Source organism: Chenopodium album, chromosome 13 (assembly GCF_948465745.1).
Source record: "Chenopodium album chromosome 13, dcCheAlbu1.1, whole genome shotgun sequence".
Lineage (NCBI taxonomy): Eukaryota > Viridiplantae > Streptophyta > Magnoliopsida > Caryophyllales > Amaranthaceae > Chenopodium > Chenopodium album.
Genome location: NC_137846.1, coordinates 52,111,633 through 52,131,554, shown reverse-complemented (window position 1 = coordinate 52,131,554; position 19,922 = coordinate 52,111,633). Strand labels below are relative to the sequence as shown.

Genomic DNA, 19,922 nt, shown 5'->3' with positions numbered 1-19,922 from the left:
TGAAAATTAACCTGAGAGGAAAATAAAGAAAAAATTAAAAAAAATAGTAGTGGGTTTGGGTGGGGATCATAAAAGAGAGAGTTATATGAAGTAATATTAAAATGTATGGTAGTTTTTTTTGTAGCACTTATTAAAACATGGACACATTTTATAAGTGTAACACTTATTAAAACACTAAGACCCTGTTCACTTCATCTTAAAAAAATAATATTAACACTTATTAAAACATTAAGACCTTGTTCACTTCACCTTAAAAAAATAATATTAAGTAAAAATAAGTTAAGTTCAGTAAAATTAATTTTACATAGAAATTCAATAAAAATAATTTCAGTTAAGCAAAAATAATTTCAGTTAAGCAAAAATAATTTCAGATTAGTAAAAATAATTTCAGTTAAGCAAAAATAATTTCAGATTAGTAAAAATAATTTCAGTTCAACAAGAATAAGGTGAAATGAACGGGGCCTAAAGGAGTGATAATGACAAAGATTGAAGTAATATATTGGGCGGTAAAAAAAAAAAGGTCCATTTTGGGCCAAGGTTTCGGGTCAAGCAGTGATGGGCCTAAATTTTAACCAAAACGTAATTGTGGGCTGCCCAAAATCCCATTTTTTTTCAAAAATATCGGACCGGGTCTAAAATTCGTGCCACCAATTCGAACCGGGTCGGGTCATGTTTCAAAGGTAGTGTCTGTTGAATACGGAGTAGCTCTCTGTTTGCTCTGTTCCCCTAAACTGCAAAACCCCAAAACCTCTGAAAAACCCTCACTTCGCCTCCTCTGAGCTTCACCTGTATTCTTCAATGGAGGACACACTTTCCGACGAAGAACAACCAATGGAAACCCTAACAACATTCACAGAAGACAACGAATTTGAATACGATGAACACGGTAATACTCTCTTACCCTCTTTTTCTCCTCTCTTTCTCACTCATTCATTCTCTAACAACCCTGCATTTCTAAGTTGCAGCAATGGAAGATGAAGCAAAAACCCTAAATTTCGAATCGAAGCCGTCGCACGCGGCGAAAATTCGTGAACTACTTCGGAATATTACTTCAATTGAGCCCAAGCTTTGCTCTGATGGCTCAAAGGAGTTCATGAAGCTTTTGAGGGGAAGCTCAGGTGGGCAGCTGTTGCACGAGTATGTTCTGGCTTCGTCGAAGTTCTCAGAGCTTCTAGAAGTTTGGAATCGCCGGCGAGGTAAGCCTGGTATGTATTATGTAATGTCTGTCATTTCTGTGATTTTGGGGCATCCTGAGGGGAAGTTTAGGTCTGATGTTCCTGGTAGGATTGCAATTAGTAGAGAATTAGATAGGTTTGCGAAATTGATTATTGAAGAGAAGCTAGATGATGTTTATAAGGAGCTTAATAGTAAGAATGGGAAGCGCCAAAATGCGGCATTGTTGTTAATGGCGTCAATAGTTAGGCGTGGTTCGTTGTTGGCTGCTGAGGTGGCCAAGATATTCGATTTTAAGTTACCGATATTGCCTAAGTTGTCCGGATATAGGAAGAAGAAAATGGATAGGAAGAGGAAGGTCTCTACTAGGGATTCTTTTATTGAGTTTGCAATGTCGTTTTTGGAGGTGGGTAAACCGGGATTGTTGAGGTGGGTTTTGCAGTTGAGGGAAGTTTTTTCGGGGATCCTTCGAGGGATTGGGAATGATGATGAAGTGACTGTGGTCTATGTGTTGTCGACATTGCGTGATCGGGTTCTTACCCGTGAGTCCTTGGTTCCCCCGGGTCTTCGAAGTGTTCTTTTTGGGAGTGTTACATTAGAGCAGTTAGTAGAGATTTCTGCGTGGAAAGATGGTGCGCTTGCTGCGAAGCTTGCGTATGAGGTTCTTCTCATGGTTTGCATTGATCTTGACAATGGATTGATGACTAACTTAAAAAGACAACCACCTGCAAAGGGAAATCCAAAGCGGCTTGTTGACCTAATGAAGAAGCTTAAAGCTACGGAAGTTGAGTACCACAGGAGCCTGCTTTTGGCAATTGTCAATGGGAGACCATCACTAGCTTCAATGTATTTGGATCAGTTCCCATACAACCTTGATGATCATACATCATCCACATGGTGAGATTTTTTTCATTGGAATCTAGTGTTTGGTCATTTGATAGTACATTACTCTCTTTTTTTTTTTTGGCTGTAACTAGAAATTCTTTCAGGCTCTCTGCTGTCACATTGGCAGCAAATGTGGTTTCCTCGGTGAGGGGTGGGATTTCATGGGATTTTCTTGATGCCCAAGCCAAAAATATGGTGGCCTTTGAGACGTCAGATGTACAAAGTGTTATGAAATGTGTCTGTCTTCGCCCTTTCAGTCGTCTGGTAGTCAACAAAGGCTTACTTCATTCTGATTTTCTGATCAAACATGGTACCTTAAGGCTCCTTTTAGAGGTTCTAAAATTGTTAAGCTCCTTCATTGATGCTTTAAGCTTGAAAGGATTGCCTTTACTCAAGCAAAAAATTCAAGATGAAGTTCGTATCCTGCTCCCTGATCCTCAAGTATTGTTTACATTACTGAGTTCGGTTAGTAGTATTTATCAGATGTCAGGGCCTTCCTTGAAGAGAGCAGCTGATTCAGAAAGCATTGGCAGTCATAAAGGTTCTGCTAAAAAGAAATCAAAGGTTAATGAAGACATTGATATTCTTGTGACCGGGTTAAGTTCAAGTGCTGAAAGCATTGTACCAGTAGATGGTGTAAAACCACCGGAAAAAGCTATGATGCCTCCATCTGAGGATGGAAGTGATCATGAGTCAATCATGGAAATTTGGGGTTCTTATGAAAGCTCTTTCTCTTTGGATATTGTAAAAAATGCCGAAGTGTACTTCTATTGCAAAGTACTTGAAGCTCTCAAAATATATCACGTAAGTTTTTTGTTGTTTATAATTCAAAGATACTGCATGTAGTTATTGCTAGGTTTTATCATCTTTTCAAAACAGTGGCAATTATGCTTCTCTACAGTGTCACGTCAGATAGTGTTGTGCACATAACTTCAGAGGAGTAGAAACTTGCCTGCATTGGGGTAAGCTAGGGCATTGTCAATCAATTTCCCTCTGACATTGTTTTTAAGCGTTAATAGGCCTGCCACATGATATTACAATTACAATGTAATCTAAAATCCACACTCAAATTACTTGACAAAAGTTTGTGTTGCCTACTTTTTGTTCTGTTTGTTTTCTTCCCTGGCTAGGATTTATTTAAGAAATCTAACTTTAATATGCATGTAGGTTAACCTTTCCCGTAAGGCCGTAACTACATCTATAACATATGAATAGGTTTGGAGAGGCAATTGCAAATTGCAATGTGATTATGTCTTGTGCCTAATATAATTTGATTCATTTTCTATTGCAATGTGTCATACCCAGACTAGACTGCCCACTTTATTATTATACTTTTTTTTCAATCCTTGATCATTTACTATCTTCCAGGGCCTTTTTTCCATGGTTTAGCTCTTGTAACCATAAATTATTGCTAATTGGTTCATGTATACTTGATTTGTCTGGCCATTCTGTGGTGGATATCTGGGTTAGAACGCAGAATTTCATCTGATACAGAAGCATTCCATTCAATCTCCTTCACCTTTCTGCAGCCAGAAACCAACCTGATCTTCTAACTTACTTAGAGTTGTAAACTGATGAAGTCTTTTGTAGTATGTGCTTTAATTTTTTTGCTTCAACCTGAGTAACTTGGCAATAAGGTTTCTGAAATTCTGGTAGTCAAGATCCATATTGGGGATCCAAACACTGAATAGTGTACCTACATTCACCTAATAATATAACTGGACAGTCACAATTTCACCAATTGAGAGATTATGATCATCAAGTTTAGTTAACTCCTGCACTTTATAGATAAAATTATACTCGACACTTGACAGCTTGAAGACATGAATGGTTCTACACCTGCATTTGTGACATGGGAGATGCCTCTTGCTACTTACATCAACAAAAATAAATAAATATATACTGACTTCTTGGGCTTGCGGGGGAGGGGGGGGGGGATTGGATCAGGAACTTGGTATGAAATTAGATATGGCCCAAAAGGAATTCATGTGGATCTCTGCATCTTTCTTTATGTATCTTACTCCCCTTCAACATTACTTCAGCAAGTGTTTCTTGTTTTGGAGGACTTTCAAAAAATTTGTATACCATGGTATGTATGAGTGTATGACTTGTTTTCAACTTCTTACCAGCACACTCTGATGTATGTGACTCGTCCATCCTTTACACATCTTGATGAAAACAAATCACTGTATTAGTATAGTATACTTTATTTTGCTGTACTTTATGTGTATATGTATGTATTGATTTGCTTATTTATATTTATTGTAATTTTGTATGAATTCATTGCACATCTACTAAGACCTTGTAAGTTGTGATATTATCTTTCCAATGAAAATTTTTCTGGGTTTGGGAGTTGTTCCACGAATGTCATGACCAACTCTGCCTAGCATGTTAAGAAAATCAAGGACTAGATTGCTTGGTTTTGTGGTCTCCGAAATTGACTTTCCGTCTTTCACTTGCTTGGCTTACTTAGTAGGAATACACTATAGAGTAAGGAATTCTGTGTTTAGCAATTTAGAGAGAAATTGTCAGGAAGTATGATTAACTGATTGTTGGCTTTCTTTGTATCCTAAATATCCTTTGTATGATTAACTTACTTTTCACTTTCTTTTTATACAGGGGACCTTTCAAGCTATTTTGGAAGCATCATATGATTTTCTTAAAATTTTGCCAAATAATCCGCTAAAGTTGCCAGGAATTCTTTTGCAATCGTTGTTGTCCATGTTGATAGAACACCTTGGCTGTTCAAAAGAGTCAGGTTTCTCAGCCAGAACACTGCCTCCTATCTACAAGCATCTGCAACCTTTTCTTAACTTGTCATTAAATTCACCTTTTGGATATGTAAGAGAGCATGCATATGTTTTGGCTAAAGCAGCGATGATGAGTACTGGTGCTTTTGACCACAACCCATGTGAAATCGGGTCATGGTTTTTGTTTTTATCTGGTGATGTCGGACAATATGACAGTGGCAAATGCCAAGAGGAAAAACTGCTCCATTCTCTGTCTTTACCTGTTGTTTCTTTTCTTTGTGATGCTGTATCCACCGTCGGTAATAACTTGGTCAAGTACTGGGATATTATGAAGTTTCAGCTTTCCGAAGTGGAGACTACAAAAGGTATTATGAAGTGCCAACAGTCGGACGTGGAAAGTACAAAAGGTAAGATGGAGTAATAAACTGGAAAATGATCTCTGTCTTTTTTATGCTTTTTTATTTTGGTTTTAGTAATCTTGCTTTTAAATTATGATATGATGCAAAAGGTACTACTTACATTCTAAAAAGTCTAACTACATGTTGCACAATCACACAAAGCATTGGTTCCGTAATTCCTTTTTCATTTACCTTTTGTTGGTCTTAATATATTTAAGCGTTAGACACTATTTTATGCTTCTTGTAGAACCGAAATTTGGAGCCTAGACTTTCTACTGTATTGCATGATTGCTTCAGCTGGAGAAGAGGGGGGGGGGGGGGGGGGGGGAGTTACTTTGAGTTGTTTCTTGCCTTGAGAAATGGTGACATACATAGTCAATGAGAAAAAGAAGCTCAATGGACTTGTTTCTTTGGCAAGATGTTACATAATAAAGTAATTAATTATTGGGTAGTCATTCATGTTATTCGTTTTATTTAGAGGTGATTAGATTTGTTTACTTTTATGCATATATTTTATAGCTTTTCAAAGACATTTTACACCTAGAAGAAGCAAAAGGGGAAGAGGTTTAAAAAATGTATGCTTATGAGTAGTTATGTCATTGATATTTATGTCCAGCAACTTAGGGTTCGTTTGGCATCGCTGTGGTTTTTTATTTTTCAAAATCATATGATATATGTCATATAATTAATCAAAAATTAGTCAAACTTATTAAAATCAATTTAATTTTGAAAACTGACAACAGAAAAGTGGAAATACCTTTTTCTTGTTTCTTGTTTTTGGCCTTTTGTTTTCAAAAATATTGAAAACTTAAAACAATGCCAAACAAGCCTTGGAATATGTAGCCTTACCTCTAACCAATTGAGTCTAGTGAAAAGGCTGTTTCCTAAACACCAGTTGTAAACGCACTCTGGAATGGATGTAATAAAATGAATAATGCAAAAGTTTGTGCGCAATGGCAAAGTCACAATCACCCCTGTCTAATAAAACCCACTCTTAACTCTCACTTTGCTCCCCTGTTCTCCTAAAGGTCATTTATAAAGCTATGCCTTCTCTCACAAAAACTCATCTAAACCTTACTGTGCACCCAATATGTACAATAAAAAAGTCTCTTAAAAGCAAAGTTCAGCAAGCATTTTTGTTACAGCAGTAAGAGTTGGAGCTGGTCCGGGAGGGGGGATCCGGAGTAGTGACTAAAGTGTAGAAACTAGTCTTACAATTGACAGGGATCTATAATAAACACAAACAAGAATTCAAGATGGAGGGAAGGTCAGGGAGATGGGGGCAAGGAAGGGGTGCATTTCACCTCAATGCATTGATTGTGATGGAGTAGCTCATTTACTTGAGAAATATATTGATACCAACAAAGCAAAAATTCTTATTGGTACCAATGAAGAACTATATTGGTACCACGATGGTACTATCTAAACACAATTTATTACCAGTGGAAATTGTTAAAATCCTACATGACTAACGCTATTATAGCTTTAGAGTTCCTCCATTTACTTGGGATCAGCTACAGTGTCTTTGCCCAATTTGTGTTTCCGATTTTTTTTTGAGTTCTCCTAATTTTGTTGTCCAATATTAAGAAGAGTACTCTGGTTGTATTCTGGTTGCACATAGTCAAACTACACATTTTCTATATAAGAGTTTCTCATGTCTTCGTCATTAATGAGATTTCCGGGTTATTTGCATGATTGATTGACCCTATTCCTTGTTTTATATAGTAAGTTTTGGTGCTAGCAAGTGTTGGTATGTTATTATCTATCTGTGAATGTAACGTGTTGCATTTCTCATTGCTACAATTATTGCTATGCTGAAGCACCTCATAGGGCAAATAAAAATTTAGAACTAGAAGAGGTTTTGAAAAGGACCAATGTACTATTGTGGTTTGTTATAAAGGTATAATATAATTGCTACTTCTTTTTGCATTGCCAGCTGTGGAATTGAGGATGTATTGACATATGTTGTATTAAGCTACAGTTGTTTACTTGCCTTTCTTCATGACGTGTTAACTGCGATGGTGATTTGCACACTTAGAAGATAATTTATGAGGGTCCCTAACTAGTAGAATGTATCATGATGCGAGCACATGAGTGACATGACTGGTTTTCTGAAAGGTTGAATATTTTCTTCCCATGGCAGAAGCGAGTGTTGATTTTAGCCCACTTGTAGCCTGTGTTCTGGAAAAGTGTTTGAGGCTGCTCAGCTCTGGATCAGAGACATTCACTTTGCCTGAGAAATCTGTGATATCCTTGTATGTCTGTAACACATTAAAATATCTAATGGAAACTCAGGTAATTGTTAACACTGTAGCTTTTCATTGCAAGTTTCTGTTTGAATTATAACATGACGCTCTTAATTTGATAGATTGATGCCAGAGTATTAGCTGCAGTTGTTCATCAGCAGTTATCGAATAGAATCGAGAAGTATATCTCTGCAGTAGCTGTAATTGAAAATTCCTGCTGTGAGTGGAGACCGATGATTTCATTGTTTCTGTTTTCACGGAGCATTTTATATCATGAAACTTGCAGTGAAGTCTCTACTGATAGGGTTTCTCGGAAGGAAAACTGCTCATTGATGGACACGCTTGCTGAGGTGAAAAGGCTTTTGAGTGCAGGCAGCATTGACGTCTTTGGAATATCTAAAGCATTATGCTCCACAATAGCGTGCACAAACCCTGATGATATAGTGGATAATTTACCTTCAGTTTTGGCTGTTTCTGGTGAACTTCCTGGTTTTAATCGTTCAGTCATGGACTGCTTTTGTCTTGATCAGAACCTTATGGAACACGTGTCTAAGCTTTGGCCGGATATGTTCTATTCAGGTCTTAAACTGAGTGTCCTAGCATCTAGTCAACTGACTCAAGAAAATCACGAACAAACTTCAATAAAGGCTCTGCAGAATGACTTTGTAGAGATAGAATATGTTTCTGCTGTTTTTGGTTCTTTACTGAAAGATGCACCTTTCTATGTATTATTCCCTGCATTTTTGTTCTGTGGTTGGGAACATCATCCAGAAATCCAAGAGTTGCTTTTAGCTAAGGTGTCTAACTTAGAAATTGAGCAGATTGTTTCTTCACTGAGGCTGGTCCTTTTTTGGTCTCATCAGATACAGATTTCGTATAGAAAGAAACCATCTGAAAAGCAGGAATTGCAAGCTGAACTATGCTATGTGCTTGTGAAACACATTTTAGCCCTTTTGCCTACTTTGAAATTTGATTCTGGTTCTTCAGCAATAAATGCAGTGTTTCCTCTCTCTCTATGTCTTCAAGAAGTATCTACAACCGTCTTTCGTCACCCTTTAGTAACTGCAGCAATATCGTCTCCATTTGATCGTGGTTGTAAACTCACCAAAGAATTTTTAAGGGATATCTCAGAGGGAGTTCTGCATCTTAGTGGAGAAGGTATTTGTAAGACAGAACTTCATATTCTGGAGTTATTGACTACTACTTCTGAATTCTTATTAGCTCTGTGTAGCAAAGAACTTTCTTCATCCATGTATATTGAGTGCAAGGAAAATATTGTCAAGGAGTTTAGGAATTTGGTGCAGTGGATATTTTTAGTTTTTCAGCAGAAGTTCAAACTGTGGTATAGATCTGGTGATATGGCCCTCTTTCCAATCTTATGTGCTTTTGTTGTTTTGATGCGATTTAGCTCACCCATTGAGTTGCTTGAGTTGGCAAATTGGATGCTTTCATGTGTGGAACTTACCGACTCCATAATTCCTGGAACCTTAAATGTCTCTCGCTCATGTTTGGTATTTTCTATTGCTTGTGGAGCTTTAAGCATTCTGTTTCAATGTATGCAATCTCCAAATTCTGGGATGGTGCCACAATATTCAAAAGCTACTGAATTGAGAAGTCTTGATGCTACATTATTCAAAAGCATATATTTTAAGGCTTATGCCTTTGCAACTTGTCTCAAAACTGACTTTGCAGACATATGTTTGCTTAAGGCTCTCAATGCTGCTTGCAGCCAGATTCATAGGCAGGATTGTCTTCCATTCAGCATTGAAATAACTAGATTGACAGCCAGTACTCCTGTAAAAGTTGTTTCCCACTGTCTTCACAGAACTGACAATACCAAGGCAAAAATATTATTTCTAATAATTGAGATGAGTGCATTACATTTATCAGTTTTTGGTCAGCTGCTCTCAGATTTTATGAATGAAGATACTGTTTCAATTGTCAATGCATCAAAAGAGATCTGTAGTCAGTCTCTTTCAGATGAGGAGTGTTTGATGCTTTTGCCTGCTGCAGCCTTGTACACAAGTGTTTCTTGGACAAAACTCAGAGAGCACCCTTATAGGAATATTAAGTTCATGCTGGATTCTTATTCAAGGATTCTCTTGGATGGTTTTTCTAACTGGAAAGACTTTGTGTCTAAATCTGTATTTGAGGTGGAATTTGATAATGTTTTGCCATATTCTGTTGAGAATCTTCATGATCTTTTCAACAGCAGTCTCCTTCATAAAGCAGTTCAAATGTTGCAGTGGTACTTCTCCTCAAGTGGGGATGATAAAAATAAGAGATTGAAAATATTGGGCTCACTTTGCCCAATTTCTGAAGCTTTAGATGATTTTATGGACTTTGATGTCAGAGATATTGATTCATACTCTGTTGGACAGTTGACAAACTTAATCAATAGAGTTTTCGCTAAAATTTCTCTTTGTTTGGTGCTTTTATTCCCAGAGGGAGGTAAGAAGTGCTTAACAAATGAAACTCTTGATGTAGAGCGGGAATCTTGTGTCGGCTCTAATAGTGAAGACTCATTAGGATTAAGGTTCTTAGATATGCTGATCTGTGTTTGGCAACTTGTTGTGAAAAAAAATCCATCTGCCTTTGATAATCCCGGCCTAAAGACTCCCATCTGTTTGTTGTTGAGATCTCTTGAAATGTTTACGCTGAGATGCATTTATAAATTGATCATAAATATACATAGTATCTTGATTCAGATGAATTCTCTTTCCTTTATTGAAAAGATGGTAAAGATTTCTCTTCTTCATAGATTTGGGGACCCTGTGACATTTGAATATCTCCGGTACATTTTATCATCTTTATCTGATGGGAAGTTGCCTATAATCTTTATTCTTCAGCTGGTTCTTGGGCATTCTCAGTTGGCCTCCACTGTTGCTACTGTTGTTGACTCATCTACTTCTGCCTCATCTGGGATGGTTATAAAGCCCATGTCTAGCCTTTTGAGGACACTAGCTGTTCCTTTAGAAAGAAGCAATTCGGAAAAATCAGAAAAATACAAGTCCCAGTTGGAGGTAATCAAGTTACTTAGACTACTCTTTCACTTAAGAGCTACTCGATGCGGTTCAGTTTCTGAGGATGACTTAGGTATAAATTTAAGAGAATTATCTTTGCTACTGTTGACTACTTATGGCGCCACGGTTAGTGAAATTGATTTGGAGATTCATAGCCTTCTGTCAGAAATTTATATTGACGAGGGGATAGGTGACAAAATATTTTCTGATCAAGATTACCTGTGGGGAAGTGCTCTCAAAGTTGGAAAAGGACACACAATGAATAATGTGCTTATGAAGGATGGTACGGCAGATGTGGAAGAAGACTGTAGACGAAGTCAGTTCAGGGATAATCTTCCTATTAACCCTAAGTTGGTGATTCAGACTGTCCTATATTTTCCTTATGAAAGGACCACATCTGCAAAGTCGCTATTCATAGATGATGTTCATCAGGGTGGAGTCAGAGATACTAAGGAGGTATCTATCACATATATTTAAATTATTTACATGGCTCAATCTTGGCATCATATATGAATATATGATGGTTCTATATTCTTCTCTTTTACCTGTTATCACCATCCTTTTATTTTACTGATTCCCCCCCACCCCTCTCTTTTGTGGTACAGGAGCAGTCTACAGATATAGGAAGAGTAGAGCGTTATGATCCAATCTTTATTTTATCTTTCTCCATTCATAGCTTGACAATGGGCTTCTTGGATCCCATAGAGCTTGCTGCCTTAGGCTTGCTTGCTATTGCATTGGTTAGCATGGGATCACCTGAAGATGGGATACGGAAGTTAGCTTACGAGGTTGTTTGGAGATTCAAGGACGCATTGATGGTAATTTAACTTCTTCTTTTTTTTTTTTTTTTTGTACATGTTTTGCTGGGTCTTTTGTTCAAATATCTTAATTTGATAACTTGAATATAATGGAAGATTATGCTTCTTTTGGGAGAAAAAGAGGATACACTACAAGCTTCTTTGTAAATTCATATCTTGTATTAAGGTATACTTTTAAATGGAGCTTGCATTAAAGAAAAATTATCTATCATACTGTTTCATAGTCTGTGAGTGTTCAATTTGTTTGCTTTTGCTTTCTTGTTTGAATTTTAGGGGTGCTCCAGAAATATCTTTTGCTAAATTGTGTGGAGGTAAAGCTATCTAATCCTCCCCGCTTCTGATATTTATGGCCATCTCATTTGGGGGATTATGTTGTTTCTTGGTGTTAGTATTTAGTAATTGCCTTGAGTTGCTTCTCTTAGGTTTCTAAGCTAAACAAATCCATTTACTCCCATAATGGAAGCAAAATGGAGAACCTGAACTAGGTGAACTGTTACCAAAGATCGAACAGTTGTGTCTTTTCTTGTTCTTTGACTTGGTGATGCATCAGAGAGGAACATGTCCTCTTTTAGCTTGAGTTTTAGTGGTCATTGATAAGTACGTAGCTGTATTTAGTGTTCAAATGAGATCTTAAAGCTGACTACATCCATCTTGAGCTGGTTTCCAATTCTTGGTGTGATCATATACTCCTATAATGGAAGGACAAGCCATTTGCTAGTTTTGTCTTGGAATATCAAATCTACTCATCTCTGTTGGCTTTCCCTTTCTAGGTTTAATTTCGGGCATCAATGATCACATACTTTTGGTCTGTATGTACATCCTACTTTTAATCCAGTGAGGTATAGGAAGAAGGTTGGAGTTATTATCCTGGGATTTTGGCTGATGGGAGTAGTGTGTTTCAGGCTGCTTTACTGTGTCAAATTGTTAGTATACTTGGGAAGTTCTCTTGCTTCACATGCTGGAGCAGGACTCCTAGTCATTGAAATTTGTTTTGGGTATTTTGTTTCTTGCATATAGTTATCTCGAGTGATTAAAAATGTGTTGAAAGATACGTTTAGGAAAACATGCATTTTCTTCAGTTTTGTTGCTAGTAAACTTTTTGTTAAATTGTTCTCTCCAATTTGTTTGCATGTTTGGACAAGTTAATTTGGTCTTCAATGAAATGTTGGCCTTGTTGGGCATAGCTTCTGCTCTAGATTAAACGCTCAGGGATTTTTTTTTTTTTTTTTTTTTTTTTTTTTTTTTTTTTTTTTTTTTTGGGGGGGGGGGGGGGGGGTGGCAAGGAGGGAGCCTGAAAAGGTGAAAGATAGTAGTCGAAAATCCTTTGGAAGTGTGCCATATATTTCTTACCTATCCCAATCTTCAATATTATTGGATGGATACAGCAGTATTTTATAATGACTCCTTTCCAAATGTTAGTCCCAGGCAACCTTGTCTTTTTAGCTTCTCCTTGATTAATGGCTGATTAGCTTGTTCATGATGTGCCCTTGAAGATTTTATGTTATCCATCTTGTACATCATTTTGGCTCTCTTCTTATAGTTCATTTAATAATCATGTTACTGTAAATATAAACCTGATTAGTTCAATTATACCCAGAATGCAAAGCACGAGCCTTATTTTGAGACAATGAGCACAAAAAGGTCGAAGTAGAGTGTACACTCTGACTATAAGATCTCATTTAATGTTGACTATTAATTGGCTGGGTTGTTTTTTGTTGTTTTACCTGATTTTTATGTCATTTATTTGATCATAAGTTGTGTATTAAATATTCTAACTGTACTTTGTTGCTGATGGCAGAGATGTCAGAAAAAAAGGGAGGTGACACGCCTTAAGCTTTTGCTGACGTATTTACAGAATGGAATAAAAGAACCATGGCAAAAAATTCCCACCATTCTTGCTGTTTTTGTTGCCGAAGCCTCTGTTGTTTTATTGGATCCCTCGCATGAGCATTATCCGGTCATAAGCAAGTTCTTGTTGCAATCTCCTCGTGTAAATTTGAAGGTAATTACTTGCAGAAGTTACTTGACTCTTAGTTTTCCTTAATGATTTATGTCAACATATTTTAAGTATGTCTTTTTATTATAAATTCGAAATCTCCTTGCTCATTAATCTTTGTCCTTTTGCAGTCCATACCTTTGTTTCATGAATTTATCTGGAGCAGCTCTGTGAACTTCAGAACAGACAGGCTGTGGATGCTTCGTCTACTCTATGCAGGGATAAATTTAGAAGATGATGCTGTAATATGTGTTAGGAACTCAGTGCCTGAGATTTTATTGAGTGTTTATGCTTCTCCTCTTTCAGATCTTGAATCGAAGGAGTTGATTCTTCGGGTAAGTTGTGGTCATGTGAATGAGTTCTTGTATGTTTTTATATATTTGTTAATCATTTCTTTTTATTTTGGGACAAAGTTCGGACAAAAAAGCAGTGGAATCTATGAGGGATAAATTTTACTCAGTCCTGACTCTTGGGGTATTCTGGTTGCTCTCTCTGCAGTTTATTTTCACTTTATGATAATACTCATTTTTATTTGAAAAATATATATCAAGCTATATTGTACATCATATGGGAGTGCTCCCAAATGCTATTGACTATGCAGGTTCTCCACTATGTTTCTAATTTCCATTACCATTATGTCCCTTTTGTATTGAAATTAATCTGAACTGTTGACCATCTTCTTATAGAATTTCAACTTTGAATTTAACAAAATATTATCCCAATTTTGAGGGATTTACTCTCAAAAAATCCCCAATTGACAGGAGATTTGCATTTTGTGGGACATTGTTTGAAGCTATAAATCCTGGGTATTATTGTATTAGTCCTTAATAGCTAATATTTTTTTACAAAAAATCTTTTTCTTCGGAATAATCAAATGTTGGGATCTATCTAAGAAGATGAGTTTAATTTAATTGTTTAAAGTATTTTTTTTCAAACCCATCTTCCACTCACTCAAAAGGTTTTCATTTGCATTTTGATAACTCACTTTGAGCATTAGATCCTTTGTTGATCTAATTTTTGCAGTGAGTACCTTTGCATTTAATATATGAGCATTGAAAGCACATTGATAAGTACGGTAGCTATTCTAGTCGGTTAAAAGCTGTTTTCTTCTTTGTGCTCACCATTTTTTATTATATCAAACTTCATATGTGTTCTTTCAATCTTTCAGCCCTGTGTTGTTCAATATCCTGATCAGAATATTATGAACGTCTTGCTGCTATCTAATGAACTTCTGCTTTATTGTTATTTATTTTGCAGGTGGTGAAGAAGTGTGTTAAATTGCACAAGACAGCCTGTTATTTAGTTGATAATTGTTGTCTGATTTCCTGGCTATCTTCAGCTCTTGCCTTATCTATTCATACTGATGGTGAAGATATGTTTTTCTCAAAGCAGTTGCTAGTTCTACTTGAGGTTTGTCCCTAATCATATTTCTTCTTATCCATTGAAACTTTTATTTAAGATTATCTGTCCACTCTATTCAATTTTTTGAGCTTGTATATATGGCGGCATGTTTGATGTAATGGTATTGTTATAGTTTGTATTCTTTGAATATGATGTGATTTTGATTGGGTCAATGTATTAATATCGCTTTCAAGTTTACTCTTTGTACTTCTTATATATTGCGAAATTGCTTGATGGTTATTTTGTATTGAAATAAGGGTTAATTGGAAATGATCTTTTTTGGTCATTAAAGGGGGTTAGGCTACACATCAATGGCTACCCAAATAAAGTTCTGTCCTACTGGTGTGTCATCTCTAATTCTTTTAGTACTTGTTGGGCTATGAGATCTATTTTTCTTGTCAAGCAAAAAAAAAAAAAACCACACACACACACACACAATCACACTCAAAATTAAAGAGAAGTAAAACATCAAAGAAAAATGTGAAATAAGAAAGGAAGCCACTATATTTCTAGAGCTTACTTAATCCTTTTTCTCAGCATTTGTTTGTTGAAGAGACCAAGGGTCTATTTTTGCTATCATATGCTCTGTCTTTCTAGTCCCTACCCCAGGTGCCATGTTCAGTGTGCTGTGTTGCTGCCCTTTTGATGATTTGCTCTTGTTTGTTACCTTTACTTGCAATTGTTCTTGAGGTTAAGGCAGTACGAAGCTTACTTCCCAAATAGAATGCACATGGTTTTCATCTTTTAAGAACTCAAGTTTGATAGTTACAATCATTTTAATTTGTTACTTGTTATGATGCTATTTATTGGCCACTAGCTCCTTACTATCGAAACTGAGTATTGATCATTTCCAATTTTTTCATTCATTATGTAGGTAGTGCATGAGACTGTCTCATCCACAAGCACAATGGAATGGCTGCAAAAGCATGCAATTGAGCAGCTTTCTGATCTTTTTTGTCAACTTTTAAATCTGTTAGTTAGATGCTCAAAGTTGGCTCTGGAGACTAAGTCATTGGTTACTTTAATTCTAGAAATAATTGTGACAGTCTTGAAGATGTCACAAAAAGGGAACATGTACCAACCACCTCTTACGCCTACCATGCGGTGTTTATATCAAATATATCAGGCTGTTGATGTGCATGATAATAGATCTGGTGATTTAGCAGAGTGTGGGCTGAAAGCTATACTTATGAGTGCGCCGTCAACAACTATTTTTGACCTGGTATTCTCTCTGCCTGTGTAGCATCTTCACCTTTTTCCTTTCTTTATGCCTGTGTTGGTTTGGGGGTAGGGGTCATTGGGGTGGGTGGCTGCATTTGTTTATGCACTTTACCTCCAGCCTTCAACCTTGGTTGTGCCATTGCATGACTCCCACATTTGCACCAGGACTGTCTATGGAATTAATTATATATAAGTAGAACCATTTTGTTATGGTCTGAATGAGTAATGGATATCTGCATTGGGCTGCTACTTTGTTTAACATTTTTATTGCATGCAGGGGCATAATTTGGTTTATCTGGTCTCCTTGATATGTGCTTTGGGAAAGGCTTCCTTCCCTTTCTTCTTTCTGTTTGTGCATGATTGTGTTTGTGTTTTTCTCTTAATATCATCAATACTTGTTCTTGCTAGAAATTGACTTTAAGATTTTAGTAAAATGTTGTTTAATTTAGATGCATCTACACATGTAGTCATGTAGAAGTCCTATTACAATAACTGGTTAGACTAGTGTTTTGACATGTATAGTGCACTGGTTCTATACTGTTTTTAAAATTGATCATGGTAGAAGATGAGAGAAAAGTGGTATTAAGGTTGGATAACCATGTTATTGTTACTGTTAAAGGAAGACAAATTAAGAGGAGAGAGTGCCTTGTGTAATAAGTGTTTATATTTTGAATTCTAGTATGGATGAGATAAGTTACTTTTTTCTTTTTAGATGCATTTGTAGAAGTGGAATTGTGCTGAAGATATTGATGAACAATTGAGCATCTTGTTTTAGATGCATCTGTAGAAGTGCTATTGCATTTATTAACATGTTACCTCTTTTTCCTGAAGGACTTGAAAGAGCTCTCCGAGTTTCTTATGTGGGCAGTTTCTACAGCTCTACATACAGATTCTCGGAAGACGTTGCAGCAAACACAATATTTTCCCCACAAAGTGTGTAATCAGGATGCAGAATACATACAAGAAGAGTCTCTAACTTCAACACTTCTACGTTGGCTTGTAGCTTCTGTAATTCTATGGAGGGTTTCATGTAGCAATAGTGTCTTCAACCCTAGTTTTCTCCCGAGGGGAGAAAATGGTGAAACTTTGCAATCATTAATAACATTCCTTGAAAGCAAAGGTGGAGAAGACAAACTTGTGTCTGGTTCTAAAGAAATCTTAGCTACAGCAATTTTTCACCTTCAACAGCTTCTTGGCATGAAATGTCTGGTGCTGCCTTCAGTGGTTGCAGCACTCTCAATTTTGCTCCTTGGTGATGGGTCATATGCTGCTGCAGGTATGTACCAGAAGTCACAACATCACTGAACATATGGAATGATCACAATAAGCAATAAAAAACTGCAGCCTGTCTGATTATTGAAATCATATCTATAACCCAATCATGTTCACTCATACTCAAAAGATAATAGCCAAAAGGAGTAACAAGTTGTCGGGTGAGAGATTTAAGAGGACTAATAAATGCAAATATTGCAGTTGTATTTTAATACTCATCTAATTAAGAGACTAAATTTCGATGATTGTTTTCTGAAATCAGCTATAACCCTTCTTGTAACAATTCTATGCATAGCATTCAGACATGGGACTTTAATTTTTCTTGCCTTTTTATTTGTTTGTTGAGTTCTGGTTTAATTTTTTTTGTACAGGTGATTTGTCAGGCAACGCCACCTGTGTCAACCCTCAAAATTCTTTGTCATCTATCTGGTCAAAGATATACTGTCCTCCTGAAGCTAATCCTTCCTGGAGATGGTTAGATACTATGCTTCTTTGTCTGACTTTTTTTTCCCCTTCATATTCCTTCCTGATTTCGGAAATCTTGTTTTCATTTTACATGTATTGCCATACTCAATCCTGAATGTGATTGTCCTTCCCAAAAACTCATCCTTGTTTATAAGCTTAATCTCCTCTAGCTCAACCCAATATCTGTATTATGTAGTAGTATTACCGGGCAACCACATTGGGACATTTCCTCCCCTTTCGTGAAAAGGAAGCATGAGTGCAACAAGTAGTTGTGTATAATGGTTACTGTTTGATATCTGTTTGAGCTTAACTAATGAAGTACCTTGTGTCTTGTTAACAGGTCATTTTACCAACCATGGGCTGATCTTGCAACAGAACACACCGATTTGGAGAAATTAGATGAAAGACATGCATGCCAAAAACTCCTGGTCATAATCTCAGGAGTGTTGGAAAAGAAATCGTCAGAACACGAGTTGTTATCCCCTCAAGAATTAGAATCTTCAGGATTATTTGAATGGGAGAGAACTAACCTCCAAAAAGAATAACATGTTTACTATAGGTCCATATTCTGATTGTACATATTTTTTGTAGCTTGCTAGTTGTAGCTTTACAGAATCATACTTGTATTCTTTCCACATTAAATGAAAGAAGTTAATTGGCTGGAAAGCCCATTTCAGAATACCTATTATTAACAGGTTTCCTTTAGTTTAATTTTACTATATGACTTTTGATTAATACATTGATTTAAGTTTCAAAACAAGATGCATTTGCAATTTCTAGGTGAGCAGAGTTCGGAGCTCGTCTCACGGACACGCATTGATGCGGTTTGGTGTGTTATCGAGTCAAATGCGGAAGTAACATTCAATTCAATTCCGTGGCGGTTTGAGTCGTTTTCTGATTGGATAACATTCAAGTCATCATACACAAAATCAAATCAATACTAGTCACAACAGTTTCTAAATCTGCTCGGCTCTAATTACGGCTTAGGTCTAACACGAGTAATGCAATAACCGATTGTAGTCCAAATTTGGATCATACAATCTGTGTCAAGTAGTGAGTAATAATTGAGTTCGAGTCATTTTTATCAGGTCTACTATTCGACTTTGATGCTCCACAATTCTTATTACACCTCATCGTAATAAGAATCAAAATCCCTAGAGATCAGAGAGAAACAAAAGACCAATTGTGAAGAACACGAGAAGAGAACAACACGAATCTTAAAATTTCTATAATTCTATATACTTTATTCTATCTTCTATCTTACAAATCAATCTTTCATTCAATTTTATCATTTGGGTTATCAAAGAAATTCGAAATTTACAAGTGAATAGAAAAAATAATTAGAGTGAAAATGGCGGAAGAAAGAAGAGCGCGGAAATTAGGGCCTGCGAACCACCATCAGCCACCGTCACCTCCGCCGTAATCCGACGGTAGCAACTGTTACTAGGCAAGCTCTATATCATCATCTTATCTTATTCTAAATTGTTTTACTGTAATATTCTGAATTTTAGTGCTTGATTGATCAGTTCATTTTTAGTTTTGATGAATTTTGTTATCATTTGATAGAAATGTGTAATGAATTAGTCTGTTCTTTACTACAATTTTTGGGGTTGGAATATTATCATTGCATTTGTTATTAGGAATGTGAAATGTCCCCTTTTTCCTGCATCCTTAATTTGTATCTTTGTAAGAGTGGAAGCAGTTTGCCATTATATGCCCGGGTATATGGTGTATTCGTGCACTCAAATAAGCGCAAATTGTTGTGAATTGGATATGTGAATATGTCATTGTTTCTTAGTATAAGACATTTGCATGCGGCACATTACAACCGCACTCGGTTTTTCATGGTTATACGACTATTTCTTGTTAATAATATACTATGGTTTATGAATTGGGAATTGTCATTGTCTCAAATTCTTCTGTATTCTAATAGAAAAAGGACTAAGTAGAAGTTGAAGAGGGACAATTGGTATTGTTCTGAATTTGGGATCGAATTATGTTGGTGTCGTATTTTATTGGGTGAGTTTGATGATACAGGGGGGAAGTTTTGTAAAAGCAATTGGGTAGGATTGCTCAGATATTCATGAGTGATGCTTATGTGGGTTGTTTTTATAAATGCCGTAGTTAGCCCTATTGATGGTAACGCTGTAAGGGTGAAATAGGAGCTTCTAAATTTTGGTTTATATAATTATATAATCTGTATTGTGGATAAAAAGTGAAGGGCAACTAGTTTAGTATGTAACTGAGTGAAAGCTATGATTACCAAACATATGC

The 19,922-nt window shown here is 36.4% G+C and overlaps 1 protein-coding gene across 1 annotated transcript; it reads left to right on the top strand.

Annotated features, from left to right (window-relative positions):
- Window positions 1–748: 748 nt before the first annotated feature.
- Window positions 749–18,338, top strand: LOC145575721 (uncharacterized). Its single transcript, XM_081633536.1, has 14 exons — window positions 749–886; window positions 966–2,070; window positions 2,163–2,862; window positions 4,678–5,215; window positions 7,350–7,501; window positions 7,575–10,931; window positions 11,081–11,293; window positions 13,092–13,295; window positions 13,421–13,624; window positions 14,547–14,699; window positions 15,565–15,912; window positions 16,743–17,187; window positions 17,555–17,657; window positions 17,989–18,338. The coding sequence occupies exons 1-14, from the start codon at window positions 799–801 to the stop codon at window positions 18,191–18,193; spliced, it is 7,815 nt and encodes a 2,604-aa protein (XP_081489662.1). The 5' UTR covers window positions 749–798; the 3' UTR covers window positions 18,194–18,338.
- Window positions 18,339–19,922: the final 1,584 nt, after the last annotated feature.

What these genes read in the sequence shown, in the direction of transcription:
- LOC145575721 (XM_081633536.1), top strand. Translation starts at nt 799, where the DNA reads ATGGAGGACACACTTTCCGACGAAGAACAACCAATGGAAACCCTAACA. An exon ending in AAGCTCTCAAAATATATCAC is followed by an intron (nt 2,863 to 4,677) that starts GTAAGTTTTTTG and finishes CTTTTTATACAG; the next exon opens with GGGACCTTTCAAGCTATTTT. An exon ending in TGGGTCATATGCTGCTGCAG is followed by an intron (nt 17,188 to 17,554) that starts GTATGTACCAGA and finishes TTTTTTGTACAG; the next exon opens with GTGATTTGTCAGGCAACGCC.